Source organism: Neodiprion virginianus, chromosome 4 (assembly GCF_021901495.1).
Source record: "Neodiprion virginianus isolate iyNeoVirg1 chromosome 4, iyNeoVirg1.1, whole genome shotgun sequence".
Classification (NCBI taxonomy): Eukaryota; Metazoa; Arthropoda; class Insecta; order Hymenoptera; family Diprionidae; genus Neodiprion; species Neodiprion virginianus.
The window spans coordinates 902,747-918,751 of NC_060880.1; the positions used below are offsets into that span (position 1 = coordinate 902,747).

At 39.7% G+C, this 16,005-nt stretch overlaps 1 protein-coding gene across 4 annotated transcripts in view; it reads left to right on the plus strand.

Annotated features, from left to right (window-relative positions):
- Nucleotides 1-16,005, plus strand: part of LOC124303428 (zinc finger CCCH domain-containing protein 13) — a 115,358-nt gene that overhangs the window by 17,749 nt on the left and 81,604 nt on the right. For 3 of the 4 annotated variants that reach the window (XM_046760614.1, XM_046760612.1, XM_046760615.1), the window contains exon 2: nt 4,837-5,127. In XM_046760614.1, coding sequence (XP_046616570.1) covers nt 5,083-5,127 — 45 coding nt within the window. In that variant the 5' untranslated portion in view covers nt 4,837-5,082. Of the gene's footprint in view, nt 1-1,179; nt 1,609-4,836; nt 5,128-16,005 lie in introns of those variants that run through there. The other variant, XM_046760613.1, reaches the window with a different exon arrangement.

The following is a 16,005-nucleotide window of genomic DNA, read 5'->3' on the forward strand; positions in this document are numbered from 1 at the left end:
CATGTTACTTCGACAATTTATCACTCGACTATGAATACATAAAAAATTTCATCGATAACAGCCAACTTTTCCGCCATTAGGACCAGGTACTAAAATTTACAAAACTCGAGTTTCAAACTAACCGTTCCAAGAAAATACGAAATAACGAATGAATCGATTAATTTTGACCGATTCAATCGAGTCGCGTTCGATTATTTTTTTCCACTCGATTAATCGACGCGGCAATTATTCTCAGCTTAGAGGGCATCGCTTCAACGACGTCTCGCGACACGTGTAAAACGCCGAGTAGGTACGTCGATACCCTACTAAGTATGCCGGTACCTTGCTCGGTCGCTTGTATAATATAACGGAAAGCAATGCCGATGACCAGAGACGAGGAGCAGCTATTCCATCTACGATCCTCTCCCTGCCTTCTCCCATTTACAGCTCTTCTCGCTTCGGCATGATTTTCCGACAGAGAGATCGTTTGGTGAAAATTTTACCAATGGACGATATTGAGGCTAATGCTTCGTTTACATTCGCTTGTAACGGGATGAATGTTTTTTTTTACCCGAAAATAAACATTCGATTCATCGATTTGATTTCACTTAGTTTCGAACTGGTCAGATTTTGGGAAAGATTGGCAGAGCCGATCCGAGATTGAGATTGATATTTTGCTAGTCTATCAATTTAAACATTTTAGCGAGCAACGGAAATACAAGGGCTTGATTTTCGGACATAAAAAGTTGAAAGGAATTGTGATAAAATTCTCGTTAAAAGTTTAACCTGTACCCACACATACATAAATACATGGCATATTATTTTGAAAAAATCTTCCATTTTCCATCGTCGTTATGGAATTAAATTAGATCAGGTACACACGGTTGTAGGTGGTAAAAAAAAAGAAGAAACGATGGAACAGCGAAACGCGTAAAGAAATACTTGCCGCCGGTTGCAATCGACAATCAACGAACCGCGAAATCGAGTCCAGCAATTGTCGCGTTCGACGATCGCACAACCGACTGAGATTACATCCGCAAATTCTGAGATGCTGCGGCGAATGTTTAGAGAATGAGATGCAAACGCGCGGTGCGGATTCAGGGGATGCATTACGGCGGGTGAAACACGCGCCAATTCGCTTCCGCGTTCGCGTTCATTAACGGAGCGAGTATTTGCCCGAGTCTCTTGCTTTCGGTTCGCCGCGAGATGAAGACGCCGATTTGAGATCCGAGGTTCGCGGCATCCCGAAGAGAGATCGGCTCGTCCAACGGTCCGCGGATGCCGGCCGACCAGTTATGCTTGCCGTACCATCGCCTCTTGGTCATCGTCGCGAGTTCTTCTTCCGTTCTCGTTTCACCGCGGCTAGAAACCGAATAGACCGTATGAAAAACCTCTAATATCACGCCGATGAAATTCTACGCGGGTTGTTCAGCCGCTATCGAATAAAATGCATCCTCTCGTCCTGCGGTGCGGTTAGATTCCTCCATAGTGTCCTGTGAACGTGTTTGGCAAAGGATGTTTTGTGCGGAGTTGCTGTTGAACGAAATTTTTTATCCTCCACGTGACACGGATTATGTGATTTGGATTTATTTGCAGGATTTGATTCGGTCTTGTCGTTTGCCCTTCACGGTGAGAATTTTTTTTTTTTTTTAGATCATTCAAATACAATTAATTTTACGCATAATAGAAATTTCTCTTGAACCGTACGATGTACGTGAGAAAGTTATTCAATTAACATTTTTTTTTTGTCTTTAATACACGGTTCTCGTCTTCTTTCGAAATTGGATTCCTGATCAGCGGGTTTATTATCTTGCCCGTAATAGCGGTGGGTTTATTATATACGTATGTGCGTGCATATACCGTTGAAAGAACCGGCGTCGGTGTTCAGGAAAAATGTTAAGAATGCAGAAAGTCATTTGTCTCTCATGGATTTTTCCCTCGAGCATTTTTCTCTCCTTCCCCTCCCCCTCTCTCTCCCTCTCATCGCGCTCCTTCCATCACTCTTTCATTTCCGTCCTTGTCTCTGAAACCCTTCATCCTGGCGCATCTCTCGAGCGTTTGAAATTCTTTGCTCTCTATAGTGTATTTAAAGCAAGGATACACACGTCGTTTTCTGTGAAGAAACAAATGAGACTGATCTGCGAGAAGGAGACAAAAATTAGATCGTAATAAAATAAATCGAATTGAAATTAAACAAGATCCTACCTGCGATGCCTACTCAGTTCAGTCAAGCGCGGCGAATGATTCAATTCAATGTGTATAAATAATACACAAAAGTTTTTCTCCCGGTAACTTTCATTCCGCAAGGACACCCGCTTGTATCGAGACTCCTTTGCGTGTGTCTGCGTTATTTTACGAGCTGCGCGGAGTTGCCTCTGCGAGATGAATAACGCGTACGAATGTATTTGTTTGCGAAGAAACAAAATTACAACGAATAAAAAGATATCGAAGACAAATAAATAAAAAAAAAAAAATTGTTTGGCATACCTTTCTACCCCGGCCAATATCTACGTATAGACTTGCTCGTAGAATATCGCTTCTCTGTATGGTTGTTATTTCGATGCTTGGATGTGATATTTCGGCAACCGCAAAGAAAACAACGGAAACGAATTAAAGAGCAGAGAGATACGGAGAGAGAGAGAGAGAGAGAGAGAGAGAGAGAGAGAGAGAGAGAGAGAGAGGAGGAAAAGGAAATTAATCACCGCGTGACATACATTCTCGATATCTGCGCTGTAATCTACAACTATAATAGCTTACACAGGCATGCATTGTACTATATAATGTATATCATATTCCACTGGTTTCTTTACGTAATTCGTATCGCGGTAGAGGACGGGTTCTATATATTACACGCTAAGCCAAGACTGATGCACACGGAGTCTGCAACTTTCTCTGGGAGATTTTAACATCGCGCGGCAGGAGATGGATGCGGAAAATACATGTAATGACGGTAATAACTGCGAGACCGTAACACAGAGAGTGCATCGCCTCTTGCACGTATTACATATGCGATAATTTCACTGCGGGATGATACGCGAATGTGGAAGGAAATGGTCCCATCTAAGCTAAGGCGAGATTACACACCTCCGCATACTCAGGCTTGTCGTAGGTACGTAAATAAATACGCAAATGCAGAAATATGTACGCGCAAACGACGATCGAGCGACGTTAAAGATCGACGCTATTATCTCGGTTCGTTCTTGCTTTTAGGTGTAACAGGCGTAGGTATGCCTGCCGCATTCACGCGCCTCGGAATCTAGAAGGAAAGGAAAAGGTGTGCCAAGTTTGCACTTTGCCTTAGAACTCTGGCGCTTACGACTGTCGTGTACGAATATAACACGGTATTGCCGTACCTGTACGTGGGATTTGAAAAGGATCAAGGATAAGATCGCGGGAAATTGTCTATCTTTTTGACGATTCCGTCAATTTTTTCATCTCTTATAACACTGGTCGACGGTGGTTTTTTTTTGCCCTTGATATTTCAGTGGTCTTTGTAAGATTTGATGTCAACGACCCGAGGCGTAAGCGTAGTTTTTCGAAATTGGCTGCAATTGTTTATCTTATCGATATTTTCATATATGAATCGAAAATTTTTTTATTTATTTTATATTTTTAATGTCCCAAGTTCAACTAAGAAAGAATCTTTTAACGCGCAAAGGATTTTTTTTTTTTCGTTTCCCTAATTTTTTTCCACATTCCCGAATACCAAAATTGACGGAAAAAAGTCGGGGCGATGAAAAGAAAATTTTTTTAGGAAGTATCTATGTGCCAAAGCCGACGTTTTTTTTTAGTGGAAAAACCTTTTTCCGGGAAATTTGACACTCGCGGTGTTAAAAAAAAAAAAAAAAAATTCTCTTGAATTTGACCGTGGGAAAATTCGAACACGACGCCTTTGACAAATTATGCAGTTGCGGCAGTTTCGACTTGTCGTTTTACGGGTTTATTCAACAGGCATCCCATACACGCGTAGTTCAGGGATTTACTCGTTTATTCAGATAACCTACACGGTTATCGTCGTAGAGAGTTTGGTCCCTCCGCCCATAAACACCGGAAGTTACGGGTGTTAATTGCTCCTTGACACGAGTTTCGTTTCACGGCGAAGGTCAGGCTTGATTAAGACGCCCGGATTTTCACCGCATTTCCGTATAAATTACGCGGCTCGTTAAGTGGTTGAACACCAACCTAGATAATCGTATATTTTTAATTTTACCTCGTTCTTCTTTCGTCAAATTTCTAAACTTGTAACGTTTTCTTTTCGTTTATGTATATCCTACTTTCTCGTTGAATGCACATTTCAAAATTTCTTCTCGCTTGTAGCCCTGGATAATTATAATAATTCGATTTCATGAAATTTATTGGTTTTTTTATATATATTTCACGTGTAATTATGCCAAAAAATTATTGACGTATAAATAAGATGATCGTTTTGATCAGGAGACCGACTACGCTACGTTTCATTCCGTATAATTAGTTTCTAGAAAGAAAAAAATTAATGATCATTCCTGAATAAAATATGTATAATAAAACTTACAGAAATAAATCGTAGAAATTCAATGTGAGACATTGTTGGAAATTCTTAGTTTTGATAATATGGAACGCAGATGTTCGACGAAGAAGTTTCGTAGCTGTATAAATGACCGTGTATAAGGAAGTAATTCTGCGGTCTCGTTGAGTCCTCGAATCAATTTTCACGGTCAAACAATGACCGAGCATTTGTGGTGGATGGACACACCGGTGGAGAAAAAAGCGCCAAACAATTTCTTGGTCTACTCCTCTCGCATTTCTCTTCTTATTTTACTCATCGTCGCACCAAGTCTAACGGTTAAATTTATTTACCACCTACTGTGTATGTTTCAGAAAAATAAAACCGTTCCTGGCGCGTCTCTCTCGTTCGCTTCGTTGGGCGATTTTGCACCAGCACCGAGGGGGCCTTCCTACCCCGGCACGCTGTTCGAGGAAGTGGACGAAACGAGGAATAAAACTCCCCGGTATCATTCTGCACACCATCGAAAATATGTCCCTAATCGAGTCGATCTGCCTCGCCTTGCACGATTAGTACCCGACGCTGTTTCTGCCTGAATTACGCGGCAAATACAAGCCAAGATGGAAACCGAAGAACTTACCAGGCTCGTCGACGGCATATACAAAGTGAGTAGAAAAACATTGAAAATAAAAAAAAAGGAAAATTCTTACTCTTGCAAACGTTATCGAAGAAGAACAGTACATTATGCAACGAGGGAATAAAGTCGAAGATTATTCCCGCGGATGAGTTTACTGCCCGAGCGAAGCGAGCTCATTTGCTCTGATATTTCCCGCAAATAAGTTAAACCGGAATAATATGCCACTTTCGTCCCACTTTTCAGGTAAAAAAATTTAACATTGCGGTTGAGTCGTGAACAAACGAAATTCATTGTAATTCGGAAAAATGAAAATCGAGAGATTAACATTATATTCTCGACCTTTCGATTTCTCGTCCGAGCTGCCGAGATAAATGAGCCAAAGAATATTATTTTGAAATCGCCTCGGGCGTAATTCCACCCCGGAGGGGTGTAAACGTAAGTTCAATTTCAAGGTGAGCCTCACCCTAAGTTCGGTAGACTCTACGATATCGCCCTCCGGCTATTTTCTCCCTCGTGCGTACACGAAGATATGTATGGGAAAAGGTTACGGGGGCCGGTCGGCGATGTCATGGTGCAAGTCTGCAGCTGCTCAGCTGGGATGCTTCCGAATGCTACGTCAACCGGTTAATTAGATTATTTACCAGCTAATCATTTTAGCCCTGGCGTGGAGAGAAGGTTACGTCCATCCGGGGCTAATTCCATCCCGACACTCGATTATTACGGAAATTCTTCGCCTCTCGGGTGTTGTTTGTTTTCTCTTTATCTTTCTCTCTTTCTTTTACGCTCTTGAATTTCGAAATTCCATTTCTCTCCTCGACGTGTGCGCGTGTTTAATCGAACACCGAGGTGTGTTTCTTTAACCCAATTTCTAATAGTTATTTTTTTTTTTCTCTATTTTTTCTATTTCGTTTCGTGCGAATGATTTTTTGGCGTATGTATATATGTATGTATCATATCATAGGCATGCGGGGTAAAAATTAATTGTTTAACGGTCGAACGAACAGCTGCACAAGCGATTCGTCGACTGCATTCGATTCGTAACTCAACCGAAACTCATTGTTAATTTAACGGTATCGTGATAGTTCAAAGCGTATAAAATACTTTATGTAGGTACGTAGAATTAGAAGTTTTTTATTATCCGTAAAATGGTATCGCCGTTTTACTTTCAATTATTAGAAACGCTGCAAATAGAATTTCCTACCATTTCTTGTAGCTCGACGTTGCAAAATTCTGATGTGCAGATTCATTATACATAGGTGTAAGTTTTTTGCAATCAATTTTATTGCCTGTCTTCAAAAAGACCTTCGATACTTTACGTACAGTTTTAATCCTTTTTCCCATTTCTTCTTGATAATTCCACCTTCCGTAAACGTTACCGCTGTATAATATTAGTTTGAAGAAATTAGCATCACCTAATCGTATAAAATCGATAGATACTGAAAAAAAAAGAAAAAAACAGTTTTTTAAAACGCGAGTGCAAAGTTCGATTTTGCGTACGGGTTTCTCGCACTGTGAAAGGCGTGGGCAAAGTGGTCACTTTGCGCACTGGTGGGCGAAATTCGTGTTTCTAAGAGTAATCTCGCCTCTGTGCTGTTTCGATTTGAGCAACGGGGTTTTCGAATCGGATCTACGTCAGCGAGCGCTTGAATTAGGGTTGGTGCAGCAAGGGTCGCGGTGGTGTTGACAAGTTGCCCCCTTGGCGAGGCTATATCATAACCCCTCCAGGGTTATACCGAAGCGCACGACGAATGTACGTACGCGCGAGTCCCTCCAGTCCCGTATAATAGTCCCGAATTCCCCGAGTCTCGCTCTCGGGTTTCGATACCGCAGATCGCCATCTCGCGTGGAGTGGATATTAATTGGCTTTCGATGTTACGCCGATAACGCCTCGTTTCGCATCCCCGATTAACTTACACCCATGCGTTATTATTTGTATATTATACTTCGGTGGATTCGCGGAAGTATGTAACCAGAAGCGACGGCGACGCAGCTCGATTCGTCGGACTTATTCGTTACTTGTTAGCAGGTACCTGCTTTATCTACTTGCAGAAATTGGGGTGGGGTTGTGGTTTCGAATTTGAAAAGTTCCGAAAGCGCCTGATTGAGAAGTAGAGAAATCAAACTTTTACGAAGCAACAAAGTTTCGAGTGTCGGAAAGACGACGGGTCAAAGTTCGGTCAAACTTTGGAAATTTTTTAAATTCAGAATTTCAGCCCCGCCCCTAGAGATCGAGTCAGTGAAAAGCTTACGAAGATGAAAAATACATGACGATGACATTCACTGACGATGATCGAGAAATCTCTTCTAGTCGATTCGTTCCGACAAATTACGATGAATTATACGTATATTGGTGAAAATGAGAAAATCACACGTGTGTCTGCACAATTGTGATACATGCCTGTACTCGTAACTGTACCGACGAGGAGTAGAGAGAAATTATTCTAGATACGGTTTTACGTAACGCGATAAAAGTTTCCGAAGCCGGCTAATCGTGCCTCGTAACCAAGCCTCTGGACAATTTCTCAGACGTTGAATCCAATGCAGAGACGTGCGGCAGACACGTAAATTATACACCGACCTAGATTCATATTCTATAACGCGTATGATAAAACTAATGACACCCTTTTCACCGTCATATCCGTAATATCATGTAGATATTAATACCCAGTGCTGCGTACGAACGAGCACAAATGTAGAATTAGAAATATGATGGGAAAAAAAATAAAATAAAATAAATAAAAACTGGAAGATAAATTATCATCGAAAGAATAAGAGAGCTGTGTATTTATACCGTGCACCTTTATACTTGTTGTGTATCCAAGGCATGATAGGAATAAAATAAAACAGCGGCACGGCAGCCGCGTACCGAGCGAGGCTGATTGTATAACGTTTTCTCGCCTTTCCAATCTCACGACTAGACTCGCGACTAGGTGCAAAATTCTCGATAGAACAGCCGTTGGGTTAGATCTTTTGTGCAGAGCCGAGTTAAACTGTAAACTGCGGAATAATACGTCTGTCGCAATATTTTGTATCGGATACCGATGCATAGAGCGAGGGCTTAACGCTTTGCTAATAATACAATAATTTCCACAATCCTGCCAGGTTGAGTCATATTTTATACGAATCGCTCAGAGTCTTGGAACAAAGATTTAAGGAGAAAAAACACCGCTCATTTTCTTATTCTTCGTATTGCTTTCAACCAGACATTAAATAACCGAGGTACGAGTTGTTCTTGCAAGTTTTAAATTAACTTGCAAATTTCATCTCACGTCGTGCCGAATTTCGTAGTCTGGGTGTGCGAATTTCAAACGTTTCTCGATAAAGAGAAAAAAAAAATTTACCAGTAATTTATTATACAGAGAAACTTGTGTCAAGTGAAATAGAAATATATGTTGAACTTTAAATTGCCTCTAATTTCTGAAATCGAATAAATTAGATATTAATTCAAGATTCTATGCGTAATAACGAATAAATTGGGAAGGTTTTTCGAGAGTGTTGTATCGCCAATTATCATCGGCATTCGCCAGAATCAACGGACCTTATCAAGTACCTTATTTTTGTTGTTTCGTTTTTCTCTCTTTTTCGCCTATATCGTTTTGGCCAAAATCTCTCAGCTTAAATAAAGCTAAATCGCAGTATGATTAGGTATGTCAGATGCGTTCTGATTTTACCTACGGCCATACATCATTCGGCGAATCCTTTCGCATGAATAATTCACCGTAGTTCGCAATTTTATTTTCCACATCGTCATCGCATAGTAAGCGATTTAACGCAGCTATGTAAGAATACGTATAACTTGGCAATACGCAAGCACAAAGGCAATTTCGATTCCATCTGTACAAGGTCAGCGTCCGCGAAAGGATTCTACTTTTTCGCATCTCGTCGGCTTCCCATGCCTTTTATTTTTTCTTTATTTTATTCGTACTTTAATCTTCGTTTTTTTTTCCTTTTTTTTTTTTTTTCTTCTCTGTCGTCGTTTCTTTGCCACTCATCTCAGGCTTCGAATGTAGACTCGAAGTCTGTTTTCCATTTAGAGTATTACGCAACCGAGATAAACGATGTACGATACTTGAAAATGATCCGAAATTCGATTCACATTATCGAATGAAAAAAGAAAGAAAAACGGAATAGAAATGTTGAATTAAAACGATGTTGTTTCGCAACGTGATTATAATCGCCAATCGGGATAATCTGAATGCGAATATTACGATCGAATCGCACGGTTTGCACCGACGTTACGATGATAATTTATATTCATCGCACACTTGCTCTGAAGAGATTTGGTTGGAAAAAAAGACGTACAAAATTAAGAGAAAAAAGAAAAAAAAAAAACACCCGCGTCGTTTCGCATCGTTAATCAAGCTCACTTCATTCAAGTCTGTAAATCTGAAATTAAGAATTGTGCAACATTCGCGAAATTTCTAATACAGTAGGTATCATTTTTGGTTCGGTCTTTTTTTCCCCTCATTCTCTACTCTTCAATTAAAACCGCGAATCGCGGCGCGACGACTTGAAATAGCACGAATTTTGCATCCCGTCCGTCATTCGCCGAACTTTGGGGCTAGCGAATCGAAGCTTTACTCCAAGGTTCCAGTGATTGACGAGAACCGTGACGCCGATGCAATTTCCGCTGGTTGTGGCCTACATTTTTTTCGATTTTACTTCTTGTCCGTTTCTTCGCAGTGTTGTAGCTTTCTTACTTTTTGCCCATACAATCTACTTTTCCCTTTCCTTTATATTAGTATTATCATTATCGAGGACGAAATTGTGTTGATGAAAAAGAAGAAAGAGAATACTAAAACATTACAAAAAAATAAACAGAAACGCGGCTGATCTTTTCTCTGCCAAACAAATTATAACAATAATTTCGTTTTTATTTATTATATTTTTTTTTTTTTAATCTGAATTTTATTCGTCTTCTTACTTTAGCTGAAAATCTAATGTACTTTACGCGCACGTCACCGGACTTCCTTCGATGAAAAAGATATTGAATTTCGAATTCAGGGAACGGCGTTTTCGGGATGGAGAAAAACAGAGAGAGGGATGGAGAGAGAAGGAGAAAATCGCGGAGAGAATCAAAGGATTTATGGTTCTCGGGGGACCGGCGACAACAATTGCGAGTAATCTCGGACCCCGCGGTAAGAGAGTTTTCAACGATTTATCGTTCAACGGGTTCAGAGATCGCTTTGCGCAAAAGCCTAGCTGCGGCCTACGAGCCGCCACAACATTGCAGATATCGTTTTCTTCCCGCAAACCGCCCTTTATCCGGAGTTAACCCGAACCCCTCCTTCGTCCGTTTTTTTTTCTTCTTTTTTTTTTTTTTTTTTTCATTTTCTGTGCAATTCACCGCAAATTCGAGGTGCTTCTGACTCTGCAATTCGCATTACCGCAATGAACATTCCTTGTTTGGCAATCGTGGATAAATTTCGGACTTTAACGAATGAAAACGATCGATGAAATTAAACTGGGTAATTTTTTTAATTTGCAACTTGGAATTGGAGTGATTGTCTGCAGATATGGAGTTAAATACTTTTGATACAAAAAACGCCCCTGAAAGTTGATCTGGATTTCTAGTTGTGTCTGCAGTTTTTCCCTGCGTCGAGCGCAGGTTTATCTAAGTCACGAAAGTTATATCGATCAATGATCTCAATATCGTCGATGCAGAGCCGCAGGCACCCGACTTTCACGCATAAAACAACGATTTGTACTTTATTGTACATAAATATAACGTCCGGTATATTTTTATACGTAGATTACAGGTTGTAGAGGTGATTATTTCGTATGGCGTTTCGAATAAAGTTCCACCCGACGAGATAAATTTTCCATCGACAGTTCGATACAGAAATTAACCCTTTGATTCGCACATTATTTAGCCGAGTCAACTTTTACAAAAAGATAGTATTCCATAGTTTTTTGCCTCGCTGATTACGAATCCTAAACCAGATATAAAAATTCAAAATGGCAGATCTAACCGGAGGAAAATTTCAAATTTGATCGAATACGGTGAAAAAACTCCATGCGGGGTTTTTCGGTGTTGTCGATTAGATTCACCAGCTTGAATTTTGAAAATCTGATATCAATATCGTAATCAGCAAACCCAAAAACCACTTGAAAAATTTCGCAATCGTATCCTGTAAGTAATCGAAACAAGGTTGATTTTCATCGTCAAATCGCAGCATCTTCTCGCGAATCTGTCAGCATCTGTGCGCCTCCGATTGTAAAACGCGAACGAATCGCTCGTCGAGCGTCTAGAAAGCAGCTTTCGCCGATTCTAGGCTTCGGGCTGACCTCCTATTCCGCGGATTCTTATATTCGCCGATCTTCACGCTGCAGCAGCATCGCGCAGGAATTTTTGTCCTCGCTTATTCCTCTCCTCTCCTCCCTCCACCCCCCCCTTCGACTTACGGATCCACTCCATTCACCGCGGCCAGGCAGCAATGCCGGGCAATTTTACACGTCTTACTGACTTCGTTAACGAGCAACCAACTCCGGCTGGTTAGGTGTACCACCTACCTCAGCTCCAGGTTAACGAGATCCTTCCGTTATGCATCTGCATCCAAGTGTCAGAGGCTTACGGGTAGAGAAATATTTCTCAGCGTGGTTTGCAACGCGACAATTCGATGATTTTCAAACTTTGTCACTGCCTATTCGTCCGGTGTGACCAAGAAATTGTCAAAACATTTTATAACGCGGATGTTAGAAAATTTATCCCTGTGTCTTTGTTTTATTGTTCAAAATTACGAATAGCCCGATTTTATGCCGTAAAAATTAATTCGGATACATTTCCACATTTATCCTTTGACACGGGGAAACCTGTCTTTCTTTTTCTTTTCTTTTCTTTTTTGCTCTAATTTTCCGTCATCATTTTTATTTGATTTTATCAAACTGTGCGATTGACATCCTCGTTGAAAATAAAAAGGAAACTCTTGTAAAGTTGAAAAGGTAATTTCACTTTCAACGCTTCTTACGCCGCGCGTAATTACTTTAATTAATTCACTGATTCAGGAAAAGAAGAAAAAATAAGCAATTAAGAAACGACAAGAATATAACGATCGTTATCGCTGTGTATATAATTAAAACGTAGTATTATAAAATGTACGGACGTACAAATAGGTACAATACGCGTCTACGCGTCCGTCTGTCTCGCTATCATGTACCTAGACAATATAAATTCTCCCTCGTTCGGTCGCGCGGTTTTCGAACATCGAAAGGTAATTCTCGGCGATCGGGAATACCGCGGACAGTGAGGAAGGAGGGAAAAAAAGGAAAAAAAAAGAAGGAAAAATTGAAGGGCCGAATCGAACCGAGATATTTTTTTTTTTTCCACCGTCTCCTTTAATTTACACCGTCTGCGTTTATACGTTTTCAGTAGAATTTTTGCGTCTCTTTGTTTCATTTCTACAAAAAATCGTTGATACCTGAGAGGAAGATCAAAAATTTCCAACCGGCGTTATCGGAGGTTATAGATACGAATTTTTATTTATTTTTTATTCATCTTTAACTCTAATTTCATTTACAATCCGTCTGAAGTACAACAGAAATTTAGTAAATCATCTCGTTATGAACTATTGAAGAGAGATTATACAATATTTCATGGATAGTAAGTAGTAACATCAGTTGTCAAGTGTAGCTCATTTTTTATTATAATACTTGACCGTGTTAACAATTTTCAATTCAGTTTAACAACACAGATACTAGAATATGTATATTTCCTCCTCGAACTTCTTCTTCCTCTTTTTCTCTTCCTTCATTTTAATGACCTGTACTTTTTTCAATCCAGAGTTGTTGAGGCGATGATTTCTTTTATTTTTTTAATTTTTCTCAATTTCTTCTTCAACCGTCGGTACGCAGAGATCGATCCGTGCTGTTTCGTTAGTAGCAAACCACGTATACGCGTGAAATAGAATAACATAATTGACAAAGAAGGAAGAAATGAGAATAAAAAATAGAAAAGAAAGTGAAAAAGAAGGGACTCCAATTACAAGGATCGCGAAACCATAATAAGTCACGTGGAGTAAATGTGAAACGTGATCGCGAAACTCGGCGGCGACTTATCTCTCTGAAACCTGCGGCAGTTTCGTGCGAAAGAGCGCCACGCCTAGATGATATCAGGCCGATGCCTGCCTCTTCTCTCAAGCCCGTCTCTCACCTGCGATACCGACTGCCTGGCTATTTGTGTGTCTACGTATCTACGTATCCGCTTTCATCTTTTTCCTTTTCCTTCTCTTTTACCCTCTCGTTTCAACGCAATTATCACGCAGCCAGAGTTCCATTAATTAAAATTAATTGACAATAATATATATTTATCGAGCGTAATTGATTTTACGCAAACGTCGAAAACACACTGTGCCTATAATATGGTAGGTTTGTTTGATGGAGAAAGAAATAATGAAAAGAAATAAACCAAAAAACAGAAAACGTAGCGCCGCGATAAAACGACGTAAATTGTAATCTTTTTTCGCGTTATCGATACAAAACGATGCGAGTATTACGGATTTAAAAGCGAGAAAATATTAGATCGTGAATAAAATTTGAAAAATTGTCCGATATTCGAGCCGAGGGGTGTGAAAATTGAAACAATAATTCATATCCGCGGAAAGTTGTAAGAGGATAACTTATTTTGCCTGTGGGCATTATTATTTATGCATTATACCTTGTGCCTACATAATACGTATAATACCTACGTCGTCGAAGTCAATGACCGTTGAAGAATATTATAAGGATAGCTGTCAGGTGTAAATAAAATTTTTTATTTTTCTCTCCTTCTTCCTTTTACAAATTTCTTTCGTTCACCGTTTTCCGCACTTGGGTATATTTATAATCATACGCGTATAGATGATCATATAATTTTTCTATCTATAAGCTCGCGTAGGTGGTTATGTAAATAGCGAGGATAATTGACAGGTGTGAAGAATTTGAATAATCACGCGATTTGTGTGTGTGTGTGTGTGTGTGTGTATATATACACGACGTTGGGAGAATTCCTCGCTGCATTCTTTTGCGTTTCCGAGGAATTTTTAACCCGTTCCTACCTTATAACGCGCTAAAAATTATTTCATCAGTAACATAATTCCACTTCTATTTACAAGTAGGTAAATAAAACAATATAACGATATAAATTTTAATTTTACCTCTTGCGGAAACTGTGAACAAGCGGTGAAAATTTATAAAGAGATACGTTAAACTGTTTCGTTTATAAACCCGCGCAAGTAGTGTTGGTGTTAAAATTTTTTTTACACAATCGGTTTTCCCTTTCTATCCATTTTATTATTTTCTTCGTCGTTACGGCTTCAATTTCTTTTATACAAGTTCAAATTTTACCGTAATTAATTATCTTTACAGTCGAGACGATGAGGTGTTCGTACAATGTTACGTATACGTCATCTCTGTACGCGTGAATATCTCTCCATCTCTCTCTCTCTCTCTCTTTTTTGTTCATAACGTACAATACACAGTTTGATTTAGATGTACCGTTACTTCTTGGAGAGCTCATCGCACCTAGGCGTAAAAGTATAACGCATTCCTTCTTATACCTGCAGCGACGTAACGTATTTAAATTGAACAATGAGAGAAAGAGATAGAGAGAGGTAGAAACATCGAGGTAAGATAGGAAAAAGGAAGAAGAAGAAAAGTAACCGAACAGAAACGAACAAACGGTAAAATAACATTTTTACGACATGACGCGTGTATTAACTTGTGTAACGACACGTGCAGTACGGATTTTTATTATATATATATATATGGCCGGTCCATGCACGTTGAATTTTATTATAAGGCGTGTACGTACTTTGTGAACGAATGCAAATATCGGTGACAATGTAACTGGTTGTTTTTTATTTTTTCGAAATTTCGTTTCGATTGCAAAGTACTATTTTGTAATTCGGTAATTTGTTTTATTCAATTAATTTCTCAATCGAATGTTGTAATTGTTTGCGAGTTTGAAAGTGAAAACAGGTACAGGGATTAAAAAAAATTTGTAAAATAGAAAACGAGGTTGCCAGGTCATTTTTTTAAAGGTGGGACGGGTAGGAAGGTAGAGTTAAGTTGACAAAAACTGTGATAAATAAGACGAGTCCTTGCTTTCCAACTGCGAGAGGAAAAAGAAGAAGAAGGAGTTGAAGACGAGGAGGAGCAAGGCGAAGAGAGAAGGAGAGCGAGAGCGTAGAGAAGAGGAGTATTATAAATAAAAGAAAATAAAGAGAGATCGCCCGCTCGAGAGGCACGGTTTAAGTAAGATAAAGCACATCTTAGAAGCCCGAGACGAGAGCCGCTCGTCTTTCCAGCATCCGTGACGCTGACTCGGCCTGCAGGGTGTATAATTCCTACGGAATTACAGAGCTCGGAGTAACTGGAATTGTGTAACGCAAGATTTCATCTTCCGGGGCGTGGGGAAGTGAGGGAGGGAGGGAGACGGAGCGCGAACTTGGCGAGCGATAGAATAACCGAAAAGTTGAAATTCGTATCAGATTTAAGTTACGTAACGTTTACTGTACGAAGAAATATTGAAACTGGAAATCATTGTTTTCGAAAATTCAGAACGACTTTGAATGAATTGAATTTCCGAAATCCGTACAACACTTCGCTTTTGAAAAATTGATTACACTCGATTTTCGACGATCGTCGTACACTTGCGAAATAATGATTTTGCCAAAAAATTAATCTCTACATTAACGTCTACGATTTTTTCACTCTCTTAAATTCGTCACGGGGTTGAAAATAAAACGAACCGATTGCGTACTCAAAAAACAAAAAAAAAAAAAAAAAAAAAAAATGACAACATTTCGTCGATCGTTTCAACACTCAGGTTCCTCGCATGAAATTCTCTAACATCGTGTACGGACAAGGGTCATCATCGAATCTCGCTGAGCGCGTTTGCGCGAGAAAGAAAAACGCTTCGGGGATTATG